Here is a 23,307-nt window from a genome sequence, read left to right as displayed (position 1 = left end):
GGTTGACAACTGTTTATTGTGGATATGAATATGAATACTGGTTTTTAATAGTCATTCACCCATGACAATCAGGTCAAGGTCAACAGCCATATGGCAAACAGAATTTTCCAACCATTTTAAGCAATTTATATCAAAATATGGCTTATCTAGCTCTTCTAGCTGATGATATAATCATCTTTAATATACGTCACCTTAAAATTCCAGTTTTACATTGGTCAGTTGGAGGATGGCATTCTTCTCTAAAATATGGATCAGTGGTTAACAATGTTTTTAATTTTACCCTCTTGTGCAAAGCAATCATTAACCAAAATTATTGAGGACAATAATTTAATATTAAATCAATAATTTAAAAGACAAGGATTTTAATTTAAAATCAATATCTTAAAAGACAATAATAACAGCACATTCAGTATAATAAATCAAATAGCAGTTTGCTCTATCACCCTCACCATCAGTAAACACAGTCATAGTTGCAAGAAAAAAGTGGTATAAATTTAGCAAATTTTCATAATTTCTTATAATATTGCAATTTCAGTTTCAATCTAGATGTCCCTGTTATACAATGAATTTTGAAGCACTTATGAAAGGTTGACTTTAACTCCACCTATCTATTGTCTTCAGATGTCAATCTTAATAACAAAGCAAATTTACAAGCAAGTCAACATGGATTGATATAATAGCTCTAATTGGCTAAGTGATTTCAGTTAACTGACAGATAGATAACATATGCTTAGGGATTTTGTTACCACAAATTACTAAAAACCTTTACTAAATTCTTCCAAAGATATAAATATTTGGTTTGGAAGTTTGGTTGTACCTGTAGAAAACTTATTTTTAAGCTGAATAGCACATTCTTATTTTTACGGAGATGTTGTTTAACAAGCCTTGAAATTTAGATACGATCCGGGTAAACTTATCGATCCTTTAAATAAACTTATTCTAAAAGGTTACCAATTCAACACTATAATAAGATCTTTGAATATTGTTTTTATTGGTATTCATATTGATTTTGTTATCAGTAAATTAAAATCAAACTAAATATTATTTTATATACATATGCACTTTCATGGCTCTACAATCTGTCGATACCTGTATCTTGGCATTGCACAAGGTCATGTTTTTCTCTGACTGTTAATGACATCTTTACACTAAATCCATTGGATGTTGGATGTGTACTGATTGATATTTTAGTCTTAGATGCATAATTTTTTTTATTAGTTGTTATTGGCTTTGAACTAGCTGTCAGCAACTGAGAGTACTCTCAGACCTGTACTTAGTGTCTTATGTTGTGGGGATGTATACGTACACTGCCACATCCACTCTGTGTTTTTGTTACTTGTATTTGTGCTTTGTATCGATATGATGAGGTAAGCCCTTTTCAACTGATTTTTATAGTTTGTTCATTTGATGTACTGTTACACCACTGTCCCAGGTTAGGGGAAGGGTTGGACACCTGCTAACATGTTTAACCCGCCACATTCTGTATGTGCCTGTCCCAAACAGGAGCCTGTAATTCAGTGGTTGTCATTTGTTGCTGTATATCATTTTTGTTTTTCATTCATTGTTTTGTGCATAAGTCAGGTCGTTAGTTTTCTCGTTTGAATTGTTTTACATTTGTCATTTCGGGGCCTTTTAAAGCTGACTATGAGGTATGGGTTTTACTCATTGTTGAAGGCTGTACGGTGACCTATAGTTGTTAATTTCTGTGTCATTTGGTCATTTGTGAAGAGTTGTCTCATTGGCAATCATACCACATGCTCTTATTTTTATAATTAATGTTCTAAAAGGTCCAAGTGAGATATAAAAAAATATTTATCAGATCATTTTAAAATAGAGTTTTGACTAGTTCATGACAGACAAACATCAAATGCCAAGTGATGGACACTGCCAAAATACCCTTTCAATGAAATCAGTTATATTTTTTCTGACATGATTTAACAATTATTCTGAAAATTGACATGATAATCTTATATCATAACCCACTTCTTTTCAAATTTAAATATCAACAATATTCCATGAGATTTTCGGCCAACACAAGCACATTATAAGTCCATCTTTCAGCAATATGACAAAACAATTTTATAGATTCAAGTTTTTCCTTTTTTTGTATTTTTACTGCCACTTTTTTCTTTTCTTTTCTTCACATGTTTAGGAATTTTGTTTTTCCTCTTTTCTCTTTGTTCTTCTTTGATTATCTTTTTCCTTTCCTGTAAATTCATTAAAAAGACTCAGATTAATTCTCTGTAAATCCCTAATGTTAATCCACATCATCTTTATTAAAAATGTAGTATATTTTAGTTTCATTTGCTAACTGTGTATGATTACCTATATATTTATTTTAAAGTAAATTTTGTGACCATAACCATAATCAATCATGTGTAAATGTAAGACTAAGCGACTTCAATTTTATTTAGGCCTTCATTCTTATCAAGGATGTGTATTAACAGACTAAATAAATTCTGTCTAAAATGCATGAAATGGCAATATGGTCAACCAATCTTTTCATGAAAAATCTATTAGTCCAGAGAAGACATGTGTCACCTGGTGTTTTCAAATAATGTAAGCAGATCATGTTTGATAAAGGATAACTTCCCTCCCCCCCAAGTTTGGAGGAATTCTGTAAAAAGGTTTTCAGGAGCTACAGATTTTGTCAAGCCCTTTTTAAGGAGTTGCAAATAAACATAAAGTCTAACACAAAAGAAACAAGACAACAGAAGTGACTGCTATATGTTGCCATGAAATTGCTGTCTTGCGAAAAAAAAAAAAACCCAGTATATATGACCTTCAAACAAGAGGCAATTTAAGGTTAAAATGTCTGTCAATGTCAAGCAATTTTTGGACCTTTGTATCGATTTTAGAAGTACAAGTTGACAAAATATCATTCCAGTAATTGAAGTTTGTTAGATCTGGAAAATAACATCAACAGTACCAATTTTACTGCAAAGCTTTACAAATGCATCAATACAGAGCAACAAGTAAAACAAAGGTAATACATTACAATAGTCCTATATGTTAAAAAAAAAGCTCAAGTCAGGTTTTAAATAAAGTATCAAAATATGACTAAGACATTAACACACCATATTTATTGTTAGATGGACAATTAGACATAGAGAGATAAGATAGCATGTCAAACAGATATCTAACCACACTAAACAATCACATACCCTTTTACTATCAGGTGATTCCTCTCGAGGTCTGTAAGATTTAGTTTTATTACTAGATTCACTCTGATCATCATTTTCATTCTCTGATGATTCTGTATCACTATCAGAAGCACTGTCCTTGTTACTCTCTATGTCTTCTTGTAACCTGTTACAGTCATCTGCATTTTCTAATAATTTTGGTCTCTACAGAAAAAATGTTAGCAATTTTAACATAATGTTTAATGCACACCATTACATTTGAAAATAGTATGTTGAAAAAAAATTTAACATAATACATATAAATGTAAAAAATACTGACATTATGTTTGACACTATATTAATAAAATACTCCACTGGGCGCAGCTTGATACGACCGCAGAGGTCGAACCCTGAACAGTTGGGGCAAGTATGGACACAACATTCAAGCTTAATACAGCACTGAATTTGGATTGTGATTAAATATTTGACACAGCATAGGTTTCTGACACAGAATGAATGTGGTCTAAGAACTTTAAAAATTTTAATTTACCTATTCAAATCATATCATTATTATTTGCTTTTATATATAAATCAGAAATAACCAATTTAAAATGGAAAATTTTAAAGAAAAAAAAAGGAAAAAAAAATCCCTCCCCAAAATTTTTTGAACCCCCTTATGGTTCATCACCCCCAAACTCAATCCCAGTCTTCCCTTTGTGGTATGGTACCATGCAGTTCAATTTCAGAGAGATCCATACACTTGAACACAAGTTATTGTCTGGAAACTAGAAAAATGCTTGTTTTTAGGCCCCTTTTTGGCCCCAAATTCCTAAACGTTAAGGGCAATTACCCCCAAACTCAAACCCAGCTTTCCCTTTGTCATATGGAACCTTGTAAGACAATTTCATAAAGATCCATAGACTTATACACAAGTTATTGTCCTGGAACTAGAAAAATGCTTGTTTTTTACCCCTTTTTGGCCCCTAATTCCTAAAATTTTGAGGCAATTACCCCCCAAATCAATCCCAGCCTTCCCTTTGTGGTATGGTACCTTGCAGTACAATTTCAGAGAGATCCATACACTTGAACACAAGTTATTGTCTGGAAACTAAAAAAATGCTTATTTTTAGCCCCTTTTTCCTAAACGTTTTGGGCAATTACCCCAAAACTCAATTCCTGCTTTCCCTTTGTGATATGGAACCTTGTAGTACAATTTCAGAAGGATCCATACACTTACACACAAGTTATTGTCATGAAACTAGAAAAATGCTTGTTTTTTGCCCCTTTTTTGCCCCCTAATTCCTAAAATTTTGAGGCAATTACCCCCAAAATCAATCCCAGCATTCCCTTAGTGATATAGAACCTTGTGGTACAATGTCAGAGAGATCTATACACTAACGCACAAGTTATATCTGGAAGTTACAAAAATGCTTATTTTTGGCCCCTTTTTTACCCCTAATTCCTTAACTGTTGGTACCATAACCCCCAAAAACAATCCCAACCTTCCTTTTGTGGTATTGAACCTTATGGTAAAATTTCATAGAGATACATTCACTTAAACTAAAGTTAGAGTGCGAAAACCAATGTGTCTTCGGACGACGACGCCAACGTCATACCAATATACGACCACAAAAAATTTTTTGCGATCGTATAAAAACTGTTTTAATCATTTTCTATCAATACATGAACAAAGTAACAGTACATATGACTGGCACAGATTTATAAATTAGCTTTGTGAAAAGCATAAACCATAATAACATAATAACATAAACCAGGAGATCATAGATATGTAAATTATCTGAATATTCCATTTAAAAACAATTGAGGTTTTTAATAACTTGTTGCTTAATTTATTAACCAATAAAAATTTTTCAGTTTTTCCATTTATAAAGGGGCATAACTCTAGAACAGTTATAGTGACGCCACCAAAATTCAAATTTGATCTGTGTTTTGTGGTAATAAGCATTGTGTATAAGTTTCATAACATTTGGTTGAGGCAAACTCAAGTTAGAGAACGGAAACCAATTTTGGGACGTACGTACAGATGGACAAGGGTAAAACTTAATGCCCCCACCGCTACGGCGGGGGCATAAAAAGGGTATATTATACCTGTTGTGGCCCTGTTAAATCTGCCTTCAATCCTGTTACAGTTTGGTACAATAGCTGAAAGAATAAAATTCATTTTCAATGCAAAAACCTGATCATTTTATGTGCTTTACAATTTTTCCTTCTTTACAACAAAATGATGAGATTCAATATATTGAGGTTTAATCTATACATGTTGGTCTTATATAAGGCATATTTATATAAAAACAAATATTTAAACAAACTGTAAGCATATCTTATAGAAATGTTCAGAAAATACTTTAAAAAATACTTTTAATCTCTATTAATAAATGTACTGCAGTATCGAGCAGAATAAATTAAGATAAGAAAAAAGTTCTGTTCGATTGCAAGTCAACATTAAAATTTCCTGACACTAAAACTAAATGTAGACTTCATGAAACTTTTAGTTCCTTATGTTATTTTTTTCTGCATATTTAACATGTGATATTTACATTGTTAGAATCTCCCTTCTGTGCCTTTATAAAGTCTCTTTCATAATCAATGACCTCATCCAGTGTCCGAGGAATGTAAGAATTCTTGAAAACCTGTAATCATTAAAAAGAAGGGAAAGTTTACTATTGTAACAGTCACTATTTTAAATATATTAAAAAAAAGTATAATAAAATATCTGGTGGAGTGTTGTCTCATTGGCAATCATACCACATCTTCTTATCTTTATATAAAAGGTTTTCTGAAACAGTCCATAAGTTAAGTCTTTATTCTGTGCATGTTAAGATCAAGCTCAACAGTCTGTAACATTACCAAACTAAAAATTGTGTTCAGTACAAAATGCAAAACAAAAAAGTTCAAGTTGGAAATTTCGAATACAAATTTGGAAAACACACATAGCAGGTGTAAGTTTAAATGTTGACTCTGAATTTTAGTATAACTAAATATTTCAAGGAAAAAAAAATTTGCATTTTAATATTTCCTATGATCAGGACTAATGCTTGTACAAAAAATTCACCTGTTCATCTATTTTCTGTTGTTCTGTGACATCATCATGTGATCTAGTAGAGGTCAAGGTCATAGCTTGTTCCAAATAATGGTCAATGTTATCTTCATTAATTGTAATGTCTGTTACAAAATCAAATAATTCTTTTACGGTCAATGTACATACTCCCTTCTTTCTAAAAAAATCTGAAAGAAAAAAATGAAATTGTTCTCATTTTTAACTGCAAGGTAATTTCACACAACAATAAAACATAAAATTTATTTCTCAGAGAAATCTTTTATTTGTGACCCGTGTCCTTGTGAGTTAAAAAGTCACAAATACAGCATTTATCAAATCTGATTTGAAGTAAATATTGAGATCTTTCACTCCCTTTTTCAAGTTTCAATCAACTAGAAAACAGGATATTTTCTATACTTTAGACATCTGTATCATAATAGCCGACAACCTCAACTGAATTGTATTCAGCAAACTCTGTTAAAAAGTATTTAATAATAAGAACCTACCAAAAATCATATCAATTGAAACCTTATTTGAATCATATCCTATCCTGGATAATAAATCCTATCTACCACGTAATTTTGCATGTTAATGCTATACCTACCTGTAATATTAGTACAATCCTTCCGAAGGAATTCTAAAGCATGGACATGATCGTGTTCTACTGACTGAGATACATCTATCACATAAATATTACCATTATGATACCTACAAAAGAAGAATAACAAGCATTCTGTGAGTATTGCCTTGCAATACATAGTCCCCTACCGGTTAAAAATTCATTGTACTGGAACAAAATGCTAACTTGATCTATAACTTGTCATGGTGTAAACTATATAACAAATATCAAGTCAATATCTTCAAGCATGATGAAAAAAAGTGTGGAAAATTGATTATTTGAGTGAATTTTCTAAGTCTAAGGACCATAACTCTGCACAAAATCATTAGACCGAAACAAAATTCGAACTTGATCTGTAACTTGTCATGATAAATCTAAATACCCATCATAAAATCAATATCTTCAAGCATGACAAAAAAAAGTGAGGAAAAATGATTATTTGAGTGAATTTTCTAAGTTCAAGGACCATAACTCTGCACAAAATCATCAGACCGGAACAAAATTCGAACTTGATCTGTAACTTGTCATGATAAAACAATACACCAAATATCAAATCAATATCTTCAAGCAAGAAGAAAAAAAGTGTGGAAAACTGATTTGCTGAACTGACGGATGGACAGACAGACAGACAGTAAATTGAGTAAATTAATAGATGCTATGACCTTAAGGTTTGACCTATTGCCTAATGACCCCAAATGTAATAGGGTTCATCCTCAACCGATTGAAACAAGTTTGAGAAAAGTTAGACAAAATTTTGCCCAAATTTCAGTCTATGAAATTCAGCTGTGATCTTGACCTTTGACCTAATGACCCCAATATTAACACAGCAAAAATATAACTATTAAGGTATAATGTTTTTATATAAATTACCTTCAGAAAACATCTTATTACTAATTTTATATCTAATAAAACTTCAGAAAACATCTCATTACTAATTATATAAGTACACTTACAACATATTGAATTCACTAAGATCAGCGTGGATAAGTTTACATTGATGATATAAAGTTCTAACCATATGTATACACTCTAAATACAACTCTCTAGCCTTAGATTCTGAGATATCACTGTCTTTTAATAGAGGTGCTGGCCTGCAAAAACAAAATCAAATATACAATTAAAATAAGATAGTTGAAAAATACTTTTACATTATACAAATTTTTTGAATCCATAGTTGTAACATTTTAATAGAGGTAAAAAAAATCAAATTTGTTTCAAGATGTTTCATTTTTAAGAATCAACAGATCTTGTTCATTACTTTTTAAGTATTTTTACTCCTAAGATTCTTTCTATAAAAAGTCACCAATTAACATATACCCTTTTTCTTGCAAGGTAGTTATTTCTAATTAAAGTTTAAGAGTAGCTATTTGAAATATTTTCGAACTATTGGTAATTCAAACATTTTTGTTTGCCAATCTCTTTAAGTTTAAGCCATCTAAGTTTTATTGATCACATTTAACTAGCTGTATAAGGATGACATACATGCCCCTGTCTACTTCTAATACAGAAGGATTTTAATACTGTGAAAAGCTCACATTAAACTAGATGTATAAGGATGACATACATGCCCCTGTCTACTTCTAATACAGAAGGGTTTTAATACTGTGAAAAGCTCACATTAAACTAGATGTATAAGGTTGACATACATGCCCCTGTCTACTTCTAATACAGAAGGATTTTAATACTGTGAACAGTGTGTCATCCAAAACAAAACAGGAACCCATTCTTCAACTCACCATTATACACTTTTAAAATAAAAATCAGCTTAGTTTCTACAGGTATAATGGAAAAAAAAACCAGGATAATTGTTAGATTTCAGAAAGATAGAATAAAGGAAGGATTGAATGACCAAATGATTGAAGGTAGAATTGAGGAACAAAGCTAACCGACCACTAAATGACTGGGACATGGGAAATAAAAAGCTTAGCACAATTAAGTTACCATTAATACTTACCAGCCATCTGTACCTATAAAACTCATTACCAAAACATGGCTCTTAAGTAATATTGGTTCTGGACATAAAACACCAGCTTGATGTATCCTAAAAAAAATAATATATCATTGAATATATAAGTTATGAATTTACTTTAATTTAACAGGGTTGAGCAATTTAAAATAATTAATTGTTGCAATAGAAATATTCTATCATGATATGTTTTGAACTTACACATAATTCTAATTAAACTGATACTGTTTTTAAATTATTCCTTTTTACAGCAGAAATTTCTATCACTACTCCTCAGTTTGAAACCAGAGCTAACCTGATCAGATTTCTCATTTCTTTCTCAGCCCAAGTCTGTACCATCTTCCTGGGGTTGTGTTTACAGTAACCATGTCTAAACCTGAAATCATTTTAATTTAAAATAGTCAAATGAAATTGCAACTATTCAACCAATGAAACATAACACATTTCTAAATTCTTAAAGATAAAAAATTCCCAAATGTTCCAACATAGATTGTATTCTTAATGTAAAAGCAGTAGAAAATATATATTTCTTACAATAAGATTACAATAAACAACTGATTGGCTATAAAACTGAATACTTTTGGAAGCCAGTTATTTAAAACTAGTGCAACATTACTGAAGGCATTAAAATATCATGAATGAGGAAAAGTTTAAATGATTATCATTTACCTGAATTCCCCAGATACATATTTGTCTCTGTCTTTGAATACCAATATTGATGTTTTATACACCTGAAATTAAATTGGAAATATTTTATATAAGTTGAAATGAAAAACTGCTAAATAAATAATTTTGTTCATTTTTTATAACATATATTTTACTTATTTATCTTTAGATACACTTTTGATTTGTCTTCTGTCAAGTTAATAATTAAGAAATAATTCATGGAAGCTATGGCTTCTATGATTTATTTCGATTCTAATAGGACAAATACGGTAATTTACAAACTGAAGCGAACGTAAGATTGCCGTGTGTATGGCTGTTCTATTTTACCCCCTGTAAGATAAAAGCTACAAATTTCATATAAATCTAAGTCTTACATGAATTATTTCTCAAATAAGCAGTAGAAAAAAATGTGTTCAATTCTCATAATTCTTAACCCAAACATTTATTTTTCGTTGGCTACTATTTACTGTCAAATCCAGAGTTGACATGTCGTAACTAAGGAGTGAGCCGCCATGTTGACTTGCTGAAATCCACAAATGTGCGAATATTGCAATAGAATAGAAAATGAAACAACACCTACCTCAAAACTCCATTTTATTGCAATATTCTCCGAACTTAGGGAGTATACGTAACGGAAAACATTCAGCTTTAGAGTTTTCATTCGTATGACATCATGTTATGACATGACGTTAATGCGCCAAGATCATTCATGAAATTTGGCGGAATTTTATTTTATTTTGATTTTATACATTTTTTAGGCTCTTGTGCATTAATTATTTTTGTTATGCAATATAATAGGAATAACGGTTCTGTAGTTTCTTTTTCAATTTCAATTTGGACACAACGAAATCGACATGGTGTTTGTACATAGGTAACGATACATGTGGATTTACGTGGGAGGTAAATAGTAACAGCCACCAATATGCACATCTCTGAGTCTGCGCTAAGTATAGATATATCGAGAATTTTATCACGGTGTTGTTTACAAAGCGAAAGAAGCACGTCATATTAGAATGGATTTTATTCCCTTCATAAGTTAACATTGTCCAAGAAGAATTAAAGACACCTTTTTGTAGTATAGTGGTGAAAAAGCATTACATAAAAAAAACTGCATTTGTACCAAATGAGCTAAAGTAAAAAACTTTTCCACTGTACTAAACTGCAAAAAAAATAAAATAATAACTTTATTAGTATTACATGAATTAGTTTGAAAACAGACAAATCATCTTGTTTGGTTGCAGTGTTCACACCAGAATTTTCAAATAGCAACATTGGATTTGAAATAGCACTGTTTCAACAAAATTATAGCACCACATTTATAGTACAATATTTTATAAAATCTATTTAGATAGCACCCAGGTACCATGGTGTTATAAGGCTCTTGGGAGAACACTTTGGTGAGTACTTTATCTATATTTTCATAAAAACTCTACACAATTATCAGTTTGATGAGAAGTCAAAGTGCTATTCTGGACTTGTTTCCTCTTGAATTTGTTTCATTAAGTAACTTATTTTTTTAAGTCACACAATTGTTAAAGTTCAAATAGATGGCTGATCATGAGATTCTTTCAATAAACACCTAATGAAATTATTGAAAACAGTTAAATAGATAATGACATCAACCCTATCACTTCAATTAACTGAAATTTTCAATATTCAAATATCTTACCTTAACAGCCATATCCTGATCTTTTCCTGTAGCATGGTAAACATTGGCCTCTTTCCCTGTACTGATACAACCATTGATCTCCGATATAATACCTTTACTTAGAAATTTGAAGAGAATTAAACGTGTTCTCTTGTCCATAACCTGTTCTGCAGTGGCTCTATCAGCTTTGTCTTTCCCTCTGTATCTATAATAATGTAATACACAAAATCAAGTTATAATTTATCTTCATTTTCCTGCTGTATAGTCTTTCTTTTTAGCTTTTTAAAATCGTTTATGAATAAACAACAAAATAAGTAGCTTTTGAAAATTTAGACCATCACATACATAGTTACTTCCCCTCTACCCCAAAAAACTTTTAAAACTCTTCTCGATTTGTTAAATTACATTTTACAGATCCATTTACATCCAATCAACAGATGTTCTATCCCATAATATATCAAAGATATCCATCCATCTCATGCTGCCAGTTACCAAATAAGACATATGGTATTGAACTTTAATAAATAAAATAAACAAAATACTGTATTATAGTATCTTGATTTTTTTTAGTATCAAAAATTAAATTTCATGTATAACACAGACTTTAAACAAAGTGAATCTGTCATTTAATGCTTAAGTTGGTTAATAAAGAATTTAAAGGTATGTTTATCCAACATTGACCTTCATTCTCTTTACCTTTCATTGTCCATTTTCCTTCCTTTTTCTACTAATGCTGACATCGCTTTGTTTGACAGTTGTGGTCCTGCATATTTCTCTGTAAAAGAAAGAAGCATATGCCATCTGAAATCAACAGAATTTCCAAACATGAAAGATATATTCAAGTGAAGAAACTTATAAAGAACATAACACTTTGGTAAAACTACATAAAATAAAATTACAAATAGCCTTTAAATATAATTGTTTTGTCCTCCTTTAGGTGAAGGTTGGGATGCCACCTTATGGAAAACAAAAGATCATATTTTCAAATATCATAGGACTTGCTAAAATTACACATAGTGTTAAATTACAAATGTTTTGTCCTTCTGTAGATGTAGGCGGGGATGCCACCTTTTAATCAATCACATTTTTTATGGAAAACAAGAGATTATATTTTCAAATATCATAGGACTTGCATAAATAGAAAATAACATTTGTACTATATTGTAAGAAAGATCTCTAAAGATAACAATGGCAAGATCCTAAAGCAAAATTTAGCAGTCTTTTAAAAAAAAAAGTAATTTTCAGAAAACAAATGTCAACAGATATGATGAATTGCTTACCATAATGACAATTTACTTAGCAATCACACAGAAATATAAAAGATTGGTAAATTGTGAAATATTGGAATATTCTGATACATTAATCCAGAGTTTAATTTTAAACAAGAGTGCACATACGATTATGTCTCGACCTGCTTTACTGATTATGATTGAATTCATGATGAAAGTCTTTAAAGGGACATTAGTTACGAGATATAAAAAAAATTAATATATGATTTTTTTTTTTTTTAATCATTAATGAAAGTGAAATAGTGAAATTATAATTCACTTTTAGCAGTCAGTTTATTACAATTTTGTATAAATAAGCTAAGAAACATTCCTGATGAATTATTCACTTGCAAGTGAATAATTTGACTTCATTAAATCTGTATTCATGTGACCTTCAATTTAACCCCTTAGCTAGAGATTGGTTACACATGTATTATGCGTGTTCAGCCATTAAAAGGAAAAGAATGTCAACATTGAAAAAGAGGTGAACCATTTTCTTGTCTGATTTGATCCACAAAAAATCATTCTTATACAGGTAAAAACGTTGTTTAATTCATTTTTTTAACATATAACATGAAATCAAACAGACCTAGAAAAACCAATTGCATGTGGTCGCAATCTATTAAAATTTATGTTTATATCAGGTTATGTGACTGTAGACAGTCTTAGGAGGTCATCTCGATGGTTAATTAGATGGCGTCTAGACTAAAATAAACATGAAATGCTGATATATATTATCTAGTCTATGCATTGTTAATTGTTTATTTCAGACTTATTGTAATTTGGAAAACGTTTTAGTATGTTATAAATCAAATATGAGAATTTGAGTCAAATCTCGGTAAACATAAGTTTGACAGCTAATTCCCCTTTAAGATGAAGGTTTTATAACATGTATCACTTACATAATTTTACATTATCAATAATCTGAAAATGAGGTTAAGGTCTGGTGTTTTACCTGCCAGAGGTACATGAACACCTTACAATCATTCCATACATCAAATCTTTAAAGTATATGTGAAACTGACCTAACCACGAAAACATGACATTGACTGGTGAACCATAAAAATGTCAAGGCCAGACTGACCCTTCCAGACAGACATGTACATTTCTGTTCTTATAATCATCCCATTCATCAAATAAAGTTGAACTATTGCTTATAGTATATAAGAAATCAAAAACTTAGTATTGACCAGTGACAACTGACGCTTAGATCAAATGTCTGATGAACACTGCCAGACACATCATGGTACACATAAGGACCATTGCATACCTCAAATATTGTTGACCTATTGCAAATAACAGACCTAATCAGGAAAACTTAATCTGAGAAACAGACCTTATTAAGAAAACTTAACACTGACCAATGAACCATGAAAATGATGTCAAGGTCAGATGACCCCTGCCAGACGAACATGTACACCTTACTATCATTCATACCGCAAATATAGTTTTCCGATTGCTTATAGTATCTCAGGAGCCCTCGGTTGTGGAGTGGTCTAAGTAGCTTATCTACAGTTATCACTAGTATGTCAAAACTGAGATTGTGAGTTTGAATCCCCCTTGTGGCAAGGTGCATTGAAAACTACAGTACGCACAAAGAGTTTGTAATCGCGAACTCTAATCACGGATTTCGGAGTGTAGCGGTGTCACACCGCGAATCACGGATTATACTCCCAATTTCCTCCAAGGATTCTCTCCCAACACCGCGTGGCTGTTAATTGGTTTATTGCCCATCGGATGTACTGAAAATTAATGACGTGTGACAACATAATCGGATTAGCCAGATTTATTACCTTTGTACATTTAATCGATCTTGATTGCACCTGTGTGCTTTTAGACACGGTATTATAATTTCCTTTCTTTGACAGATAAAAATGTGACATTTTCATTCAAAATAAGATAATTATTCTTGTATGTATTTGCCCCACGTCATTGTCATTTGAAATAAAACGTACAAACGTATAAAAATACGGATAAAACACTTATTTTGTATTTTTATTATAGTCCGGTCAGGTCATAATTTTTGTTTTTTCAACAAAGACGATTTTACTACAATTAGAATCTTTTATAACCTACTCAGTGAGCAATATCCGGTTCATTAATTGTTCAATATATAAATATCAACTGGCTTAAAACAAAATGATGTTTTTACGGTAATTTGTCCAATCTAAACCCAAGAGTTAATTTATCGGATCAACAAGTGAACTCTGTAACTTTCAATTTATTTTGCAATGTAAAATACCTCGGTAGATTACCGACTTGAAATATTTGAACTCAGAAAAGAAACTGTAGAGTGACAACTCTGTTGAACGAAGGGAAAATGTTTTGTATGCAATGTGCCATATATTCATAAAAACACAACACTGAGAGACATTCCCCGCCCAGAACACAATAATCACAACCTTATTTAATTATATGAAGAAAAAAAAATGATGTGTTGTTTATCTCTGTTATGATCTGTTATTGATCCTTTATTATTTAAAATAAAATTGGATGGGCGCAATCCGTATTTTACTGCTCGTTAAAAGTCCTTAGCGAAATAAAAAAAAGAAGTATTTCAACAATTAATACTATAGAATATTTAAATGAAATTATAGAAAGAAATATGTGAAAAAAATGTGGATCGGATTTTTACGATCTACACATTTTCACAGAGGATCTCTACCAACGCCCAACAGGATCCTATTTTCATCTACCATTTATGTATATTGTTGACCATGGACGAATAAATAATGTCCAGGTTTATGTCCTGTGTTGACTGATAAACGTAAAATTAAAAGGCTGGTGTTCGTTTTTTCAGAAAAGGATTATATTTTAGATTTCGGTTAATCAATTGTAAAAGGACCTTCTAGAGCCTCAATCTCAAGGCATACAAATGTCAATCATTCCAAAGCAAATTTAAACCCCGAATGAATTTTCCCACGGTCATCCAGAAAGGTCACCTGAGTTTACTGTTACGTGATAATATTTCCCGCCAAATAAAAATCTCGTGGACAAAATTGATGTCACTATTTTTAGCATTCAATATTGTGAGCGAAGTCAAGTTCAAAGTTCAACCACGGACTGTTGATCACTGAGATGTGTATCGTCTTCCCACGGCAATTAATTTCTTTAAAAAAAATTAAAAACCACTGTCCTTTATACAACACACAAGTTCATTGTGCGTAAATGAATATTATGCAACGACGAGTTGATGCAGCTATAGAAGTATTCCTGTTGTAGCCGAAATGTAATTATTTGTCCTAAGGTAATGCCGTAGACTTATTAAGCATAACGAATGGTGAATAGTATTTTCCTTTTTTACTTGCATATACAAATTTTGAGACACGTAATTTTCTTTAAACTGCTCACTTTTATATTCAGCGTTAGTTTCCGTTTATTTTTACGCAAGTATGTCTCTTTTCGTAAATAAAATAATTTACCGATGAACTTAAACAAGGTCAAAATCAAGTATAGTTTTTGTTATAAAACTTTAATGCAATTGAAAGAATTAACAACAACATTCTGCTTTTAAATCTTTAATTTGTTTCAAGCAATTATGTAATCGTAAAATGAAAATGGCGTGGACATAGCATAACGAATAGTGAATAATATTTTCTTTTTTACTTGTATACAAAACTTTGAGACATGTAATTTTCCTTTAAACTGCCCACATTTATTCAGCGTAAGTCTCCGTTTATTTTTACACAAGTATATCTCTTTTGTAAATTAAATATTAATTTACTGACCAGAAAAAAAACGAGGTAAAAATCAAATATAGTTTTATTTTAATAAAACTATTTTTAAATGTACAGTGTAATTGAAAGAATTAACAACAACTTTTTTACTTTTAAATCTTTTATTTGTTTCAAGCAATCAGAAATATAACCTGATTATCAATAGACAGGAAATACAATTGTTTAATTACATAAGTAATCTCACATACCTTGACTGTCGAGTGCCGGTATAGATCAGAAGGATTAGGGCAATTAATTACCTGGTGTGACACTGCGTCACACCGGACTGGGAGGGATGTCGCTAATACAATAAACAAAAGGTAGCGAATTTACGCTGAAGTCGGAGGGAATACTCCCAAATTTCTCCGAGAATTTAGGGAGGGATGTCGGAGTTTCCTGGTGTCACACCAAGAAAAAACTTGGTGTTCGGAGTTTGGGAAGCCTTTCGCGAAATTTGTACTGTAGGATAACCAGTTTTTCACCAAACCATTTGTCACAGGTGAGACAAAAATCATAAAAATAAACTAACAATCCTTCAACTTTCTTACCAACGTTTATCTTATCCACATATTTCTTCATTGTCTTTTCTACAGGCTGGAAGTTCTTTGTAGTATTTGTCTTAACTTGCTTATTTCTAAATGCATTTGGCTGCAATGACAAGTATGAAAAGTTAAATCAATAATTTTTTTCAGTGTGAATGAAAAAAAACAACATTACCAAACTCAACATTAAGATATACAATTCTATCATAGTAATACCTTTAATTCCTTTGCTTTTCTATTTGACAGACAAAGAGACATTCTTTAAGGTCATCAAAGTTGTTTAAGGTGTCATACAAAATTTTTATCCATTACAAAAGAACAGAGTTCCAATGTCCCCCGCATTACACATATTAAATCTGTCCAAGGCCCATTTTTTTTTTGTTCTTTAAAACTTTTTACAAATATCTTAGAGAAATGAAGGCTTGAGAGCAAATGCAATGCAATTTCCAATATAATTAATATTTCCAAGGGCATAACTCATTAAAAATATTTAATCAGCACTTATTTTCTAAATTGTCTGAGACATTGCTGATATAAACCTATGATATAAGTTTCATAAAAATCTGGCAAGAATTGTACACATGATAGCGCTAACAATGCAACTTTCCATATAATCAATATTTCCAAGGGGCATAACTCTTTTCAAAATAATTGATTGGCACTGATTTTCAATCTTGTCCGAGACATTGCTGATATAAACCTACGATATAAATTTCATAAAATTTTGGTAGGGATTGTACACATGAGAGCGCTCACAATGCAATTTACCATATAATCAATATTTCCAAGGGTTATTACTCTTTTAAAAATAATTGATTGGCATTGATTTTCGAACTTGTCTGAGACATTGTTGATATAAACCTATGATATGAGTTTCTTAATAATCTGGCAAGAATTGTACACACGAAAGCTTTAATGATGCAATTTTTTATATAATTAATATTTCCAAGGGGTATAACTCTTTTAAAAATAATTGATCGGCAAAGATTTTCTAATAGTCCAAGACATTGCTGATATAAACCTACAATGTAAGTTTCATAAAAATCTGGCAAGAATTGTACAAATGAGAGCACTAACGATGCAATTTTCAATAAAATTAATTTTTCCAAGGGGCAAAACTCTTTTTAAAATAGTTCATCAGCACTGATTTTTCAAACTCGTCTGACACATTTTTGACATAAATCTATGATACAAGTTTGATAAAAATCTGGCAAGAATTGTACACAATAGAGAGCTAACCATACCGGAAGGACAGATGAACGGACACCCAGTATTTCTATGTGCGCAGGGGACAAAAATCGTATGATTTTAAATTAAAGCAAATATGGAGAATAATTACTGTACTTGATCACAAGATGCAGTGAATTACATCTATTTGACTAGAAACCAATATTACTTGAAAGCTGAAACTTAACTAAATTGCATTATCCATTCATGTTAAATGTAATTAAATAAATTCTAAATTCATAAATTTCTATACATAATAATAATCTTATCAGTAAGTTTTTATTTCAGTCACCTGTTGACTATTTGATACCGCTGCATTGTATTTCTTTGTGAAATCTCCTGTTTCTCCATACCAGTCATATAAGTCACCATCATCATCATCATCATCATCAAAATCATCATCCCAATCTTCATCCTTAACTACTATGTCTAAAGAGGAATAAATATGTATAAGCTTATTTACAAATTCTGACACAATTTCACAAAAAAATAATATTTATTTTTACAATATGCTTTGTTTTAAAAGTCACTGTATTGTATCATGAGAGACTGTCACACAAGTAAAAGGGGCCTCGGTGGCCGAGTGGTCTAAGTAGTTACTATTGTAATCACTAGCCAGTCAACACTGAGGTTGTGAGTTCGAACCCCGCTCGTGCGGGTGCACCAATAAAAACTGGCCGCCACGAAATAGCCCAAAAGCGATGCTTAAAAGTGGCGTTCAAACACCAAAAAATCAAATCAAATCACACAAGTAAAAGGGTTTGATCTATAATAAAATGCTCCACAGGGGGGCAGCTTGATACGACCCCAGAGGCCAAACCATGAACTGTTGGGACAAGTATGGACACAAAATTCAAGCTTGATACAGCTCTGAATTTGAATTTACCTATTATGGTCCAATATCCAAAACCTAAATACATGGTTAGATTCAGCATATCAAAGAACCCCAAGAATTCAATTTTTGATGAAATCAAACTTACTTTTATTTTGGACCTTTTGGACCTCAGTGTGGACCAATTTGATAACAGGGTCCAAAATCCAAATATATTGTTAGATTCGGCATATCAAAGAACCCCAAGAAATCAGTTTTTAATGAAATCAGACAATGTTTAGTTTTGGACCCTTTGGACCTCATTTGGGACCAATTTGATAATAGAACTCAAAAATCAAAAATCTAAATACATGGTTACATTGAGCATATCAAAGAACCCCATATATTCAATTTCTGTTGAAATCAACCAAAGTTTAATTTTGGACCCTTTAGACCTCAATGTGGACAAGAAATAAGCAATTGATACAAAGTATTAGAAATGTGTTGTATTGGCCCCTTTTTCCTAAACGGTTTGGACCATAACCCCCAAAATCAATCCCAACCTTCCTTTTGATGTATGGAACCTTGTGGTACAAAATCCATAGAGATCCATACACTTACAAAATGTATACGCAAGTTATTGTCCTGAAACAAGAAAAATGCTTGTTTTTTACCCTTAATTCCTAAACAATTAGGACAATAACCCCTAAAATCAATCCCAACCTTCCTTTTGTGTTATGGAACCTTGTGGTACAATTTCATAGAGATCCTTACACTTACACTCAAGTTATTGTCTGGAAACCAATTGTCTTCGGACAATCATGAATGACAACATCATACCATTATAAACTAGTAGAATTCACAATTTGGTACAGAAAATGTTGAATTTGGCACAATTCAAATATACCATCTATCAAAATGTTATGGTGTTTTATACTCTCTGGCTTAATACTCTTAAAAACTTCCTAGGAATTTAAAACCATTGCGACATTCCTTGACAATGTTGGTTGTGTAACTTTTAACTTGAAATCTTAATTGTTTATGTATTTCATTAAACCATTTACTTCTAGCAACCAAACTTTTCACAGTTAAGATGTGTGCTTCTTAATTTTTTTTGTTTTAAATTATCTCTCTTTTTAGTGAAGAAATGCATTATCTTTTCTTAGTCTTGAAACTCATTATTTGTACCTGTTTCTGTTATTTTGTTGTTTGATGAACTTACACAGCTGAAAAATAAAATAAATTTTTAACCTATCAATGTACAATTCTATAACAATGAATATGTTCTTGTTTTCAATAGAATGAATACCCCATACATTGTATTTTCCATCATTTATATCTCATTTATTCAAGGCTACCACAACGATAAAGTGAAAGTAATCTCCATCTATATTTTACCAACACAAATAAACTGCTTCGCTGAGCGCAGCTGGATACGCCCGCAGAGGTCCAACCCTGAACAGTTGGGGCAAAAATGGACACAATATGTATTCAAGCTTGATACAGGTCTGAATTTGGATTGTAATTAAATTTTTGACATATTATAGGTTTCTGAATAAATGTAGTAAAAGAACTTGAAATTGGTTGTATGAATTGAATTTATATTCAATTAAAGATTTCTTGCTGTTGTGCAATACACTGTGCTGTTGCGCAATACTTAGTAAATCTGTTGTCAGACTATAAACAAATAAAGTTCAATTAATTCTCAATGTCATATTAGAAATTTGTGAAAATCAAAAGGGAGCTTACATCAATAGATATAAACAATTCACCAAAGTTTCATGAGAATTGCTGACAGCATTTTTGAGTTATTGTCCAAAAACTGGAAAATACCCCCTTTTTTAATGAATAAAACCCAACAACTCAGAAATGTAAAATGTAAAATTTGTAAAATTTTAAAGGGAGCTTACATCAATAGATATAAACAATTCACCAAAGTTTCATAAGAACTGCTGAAAGCATTTTTGAGTTTTTGTCCGAAAACTGGAAAATCCCCCTTTTTTTATGAATAAAACCCTATAACTCGGAAACGTAAAATCTAAAATTTGTAAAAATTGAAAGGGAGCTCATGTCAATAGATATAAACAATTTACCTCAATTTCTTGCAAGTTGTTGAAAGCATTCTTTAGTTATTGTCCGAAAACTGGAAAATCCCCCTTCTTTTAATGAATAAAACCCCATAACTTGAAAATGCAAAATCTAAAATTTATAAAAAACGAAAGGGAGCTCACGTCAATAGATATAAACAATTCACCAAAGTTTTATGCAAATTAGTTAAAGCATTTTTGAGTTTATGTCCGACATGTTGACGACGGACAGACGGACGGACAATGGTATTCCATAATACGTCCCGTAAACGGGCGTATAAAAAACCAATCTGAATGATACAAAAATCTACTGCTCTCAAAATATTTCCAGAAAAAAAATACAACATGAATCTAGTTTCTAATTCATTATCAAGATGAGAATATAAGAAGATTTGGGGTAGATATCAATGAGACAGCAACTCAACACAATCATTGAGATGTGCAAGTTTTATACAATGAAATAAGTTGTGAAAAGACAAGTGAAATCAATCTGGTCGTTTAAAATAGGGAACATGCTATTAATGTAGTTCACAATTTTATATTACATGTATATTGTATCATTTTTGGTGACAAATCCTACCTTTCAATGTCAGCATCATCAAACTGCCCTTCTACTGTATCTGTAGACATATTCTGGAAAAAACCCACAAAATACTTGAATCAAGCATGCCACTTCATCTTTTCATTATTTTCATCACAATATTAGCTTAGTCATGTTATGAAATAAAAAAAAAATAACTAAAATTAAGCACAAAGTAGGATTGGCCTGCCTCAGATGTATTAAGATAAGAGCTTTTAAAGAATGGTCTGAATTGAAGGACTACTTAATATTTACAATGTTTGATTTTACAGTTGTTTATTCATGATGTTTAGCTTTTTTGTATACCTATAGATGTAAGTGAAAAGATATTTTTGAATCATTCATTTAATAAGATACATGACATAGAAAACTCTTTGTGAAAATATTTTTTCAAGTGGCCTATAGTTGTTAACTTCTATGTTATTTGGTCTCTGGTGGAAAGTTGTCTCATTGGCAATTATAGTATAATACCACATCTTCTTATTTTTATATTTAAAGTATTTTTGGTGAAAGAGGTGGTGATTACAAGTGAAATAGAAATTTGATTTAGAGAAAATCCAGGTTCCAGTATTTTGTCCTTATTAAGAACTGACATATCCGAGACTCTGAACAGATGTATTTTTTCTGCAAATAAATTATATTATTTTATTAATTAAGATTAAAAGGGAAGGGTCGAGATTTCAAAAGCATCACATACTGTGTAATGTTCCAATTCAAGATTTAGGAACTTATGGCTAGCAGTTGTTGTCTTTTGTCATGTAGAGGATTTCGCATTGATGGCAGATCTTTGATAATCTTTGATGAATTTGTTCACATTTTTAGGACTCTTATTTAGCAGGTCAATTAACACAAACTGGTTATAACAACAAGTTTGAGATATAACACACCATATAGTATATAATTCTACAGTGCAAAAAAATTAAAAGTTCATTTGTTTAGATCAATAAGAGAGTTTAGAGATAGCTGTTGTTTTAATTTTGAGATTTAAAATGTTGTATCACATGACATATTTTTACTTATCTGCATTTCACTTGAAAATTTAAGAAAGGAAATGATTTAAATAGATTTTCTACTTAAAAAATGTAGCCAAACTTTTATCTTTGGACCCCCTACCCTGATGGAAACCTATTGTAAGGTGACACCAGCAGTGAGTTGATATTTTCATGCAGAAGACATTAATGTATTTTTTTTTATCACAACACTTCATAGAATTACGAGAAATCATGTAACTTTAGTGTTTAAAATAAAGTGGGACACAGGAAATCCGTCCGACCATAGCATTTTTATTTCCCCATTCGTCTTTCAGATAACCCTGTTTACCACCCTTGAAACAGTCTGAACAGAAGACAGTTATAATGCACAATCTTCCAATAACTGCTTTATCAAAGAAAGTTTATGTCATTATATCGTGTGACATGTCAGGTCATCCAGGATATAAATAAGAAGATGTGGTATGATTGTCAATGAGACAACCTTCCACCAGAGAACAAATGATGTAGAAGTTAACAACTACAATGTATACATGTATGTCACTGTAGTGTATGGCCTTCTACAATGAGCAAAACCCATACATCATTCATTCATAAAATGGAAATGGGAAATTCGTCAATTTGTGTCCTGGTTGTAGAATTTACACTATACTATCTTTCGTTTATATTTAGAAGGATCAACAGTTCCAGTCTGTGACACTAAAACAAATTCTGGGCTATTTTTTTTAATTAAAAGTATTTACTATTTTCTTTCTGTTAAAAATATTAGAGAAAATCTGGGACTACTATATATTTTATGGAGTGATCAATTGAGTAAGATATAAAGAAAGCGTACATTGCTTTAAACATCATAAATTTGCCTATTCTATAAGTAACCTTACTCTGACAGACATACTACGACGACATGTGCTTGTTCAGAACGAAAACATTTGTGTAACTTCCGGTGGACAACTTAACCAATCAAATCGTTTGTTTTATTCTAACATCAAAATTCTTCCAATCACTATT

At 31.2% G+C, this 23,307-nt stretch overlaps 1 protein-coding gene across 2 annotated transcripts; it reads right to left on the bottom strand.

The window, feature by feature from the left end:
* Positions 1–345: 345 nt before the first annotated feature.
* On the bottom strand, positions 346–23,242 carry LOC127725885 (serine/threonine-protein kinase RIO1-like). Of its 2 annotated transcripts, none has more exons than XM_052233212.1 (17): positions 23,181–23,242; positions 21,311–21,363; positions 19,832–19,869; positions 18,125–18,261; positions 16,612–16,711; positions 11,776–11,854; positions 11,101–11,284; positions 9,435–9,496; positions 9,061–9,141; positions 8,754–8,840; positions 7,753–7,890; positions 6,785–6,888; positions 6,196–6,368; positions 5,681–5,773; positions 5,232–5,285; positions 3,165–3,347; positions 346–2,207 (listed from the first exon to the last, which is right to left on the bottom strand). In XM_052233212.1, exons 1-17 carry the CDS (start codon positions 23,190–23,192, stop codon positions 2,088–2,090), a joined length of 1,698 nt encoding a protein of 565 aa, XP_052089172.1. In that variant the 5' UTR covers positions 23,193–23,242; the 3' UTR covers positions 346–2,087. The 2 variants fall into 2 exon arrangements, with proteins under 2 accessions (XP_052089172.1, XP_052089176.1); XM_052233216.1 differs by having other exon boundaries at positions 23,135–23,189.
* Positions 23,243–23,307: the final 65 nt, after the last annotated feature.

This window comes from Mytilus californianus, unplaced genomic scaffold, assembly GCF_021869535.1.
Source record: "Mytilus californianus isolate M0D057914Y unplaced genomic scaffold, xbMytCali1.0.p SCAF_1, whole genome shotgun sequence".
Lineage (NCBI taxonomy): Eukaryota > Metazoa > Mollusca > Bivalvia > Mytilida > Mytilidae > Mytilus > Mytilus californianus.
This window is presented reverse-complemented; position numbering and strand designations above follow the sequence as displayed.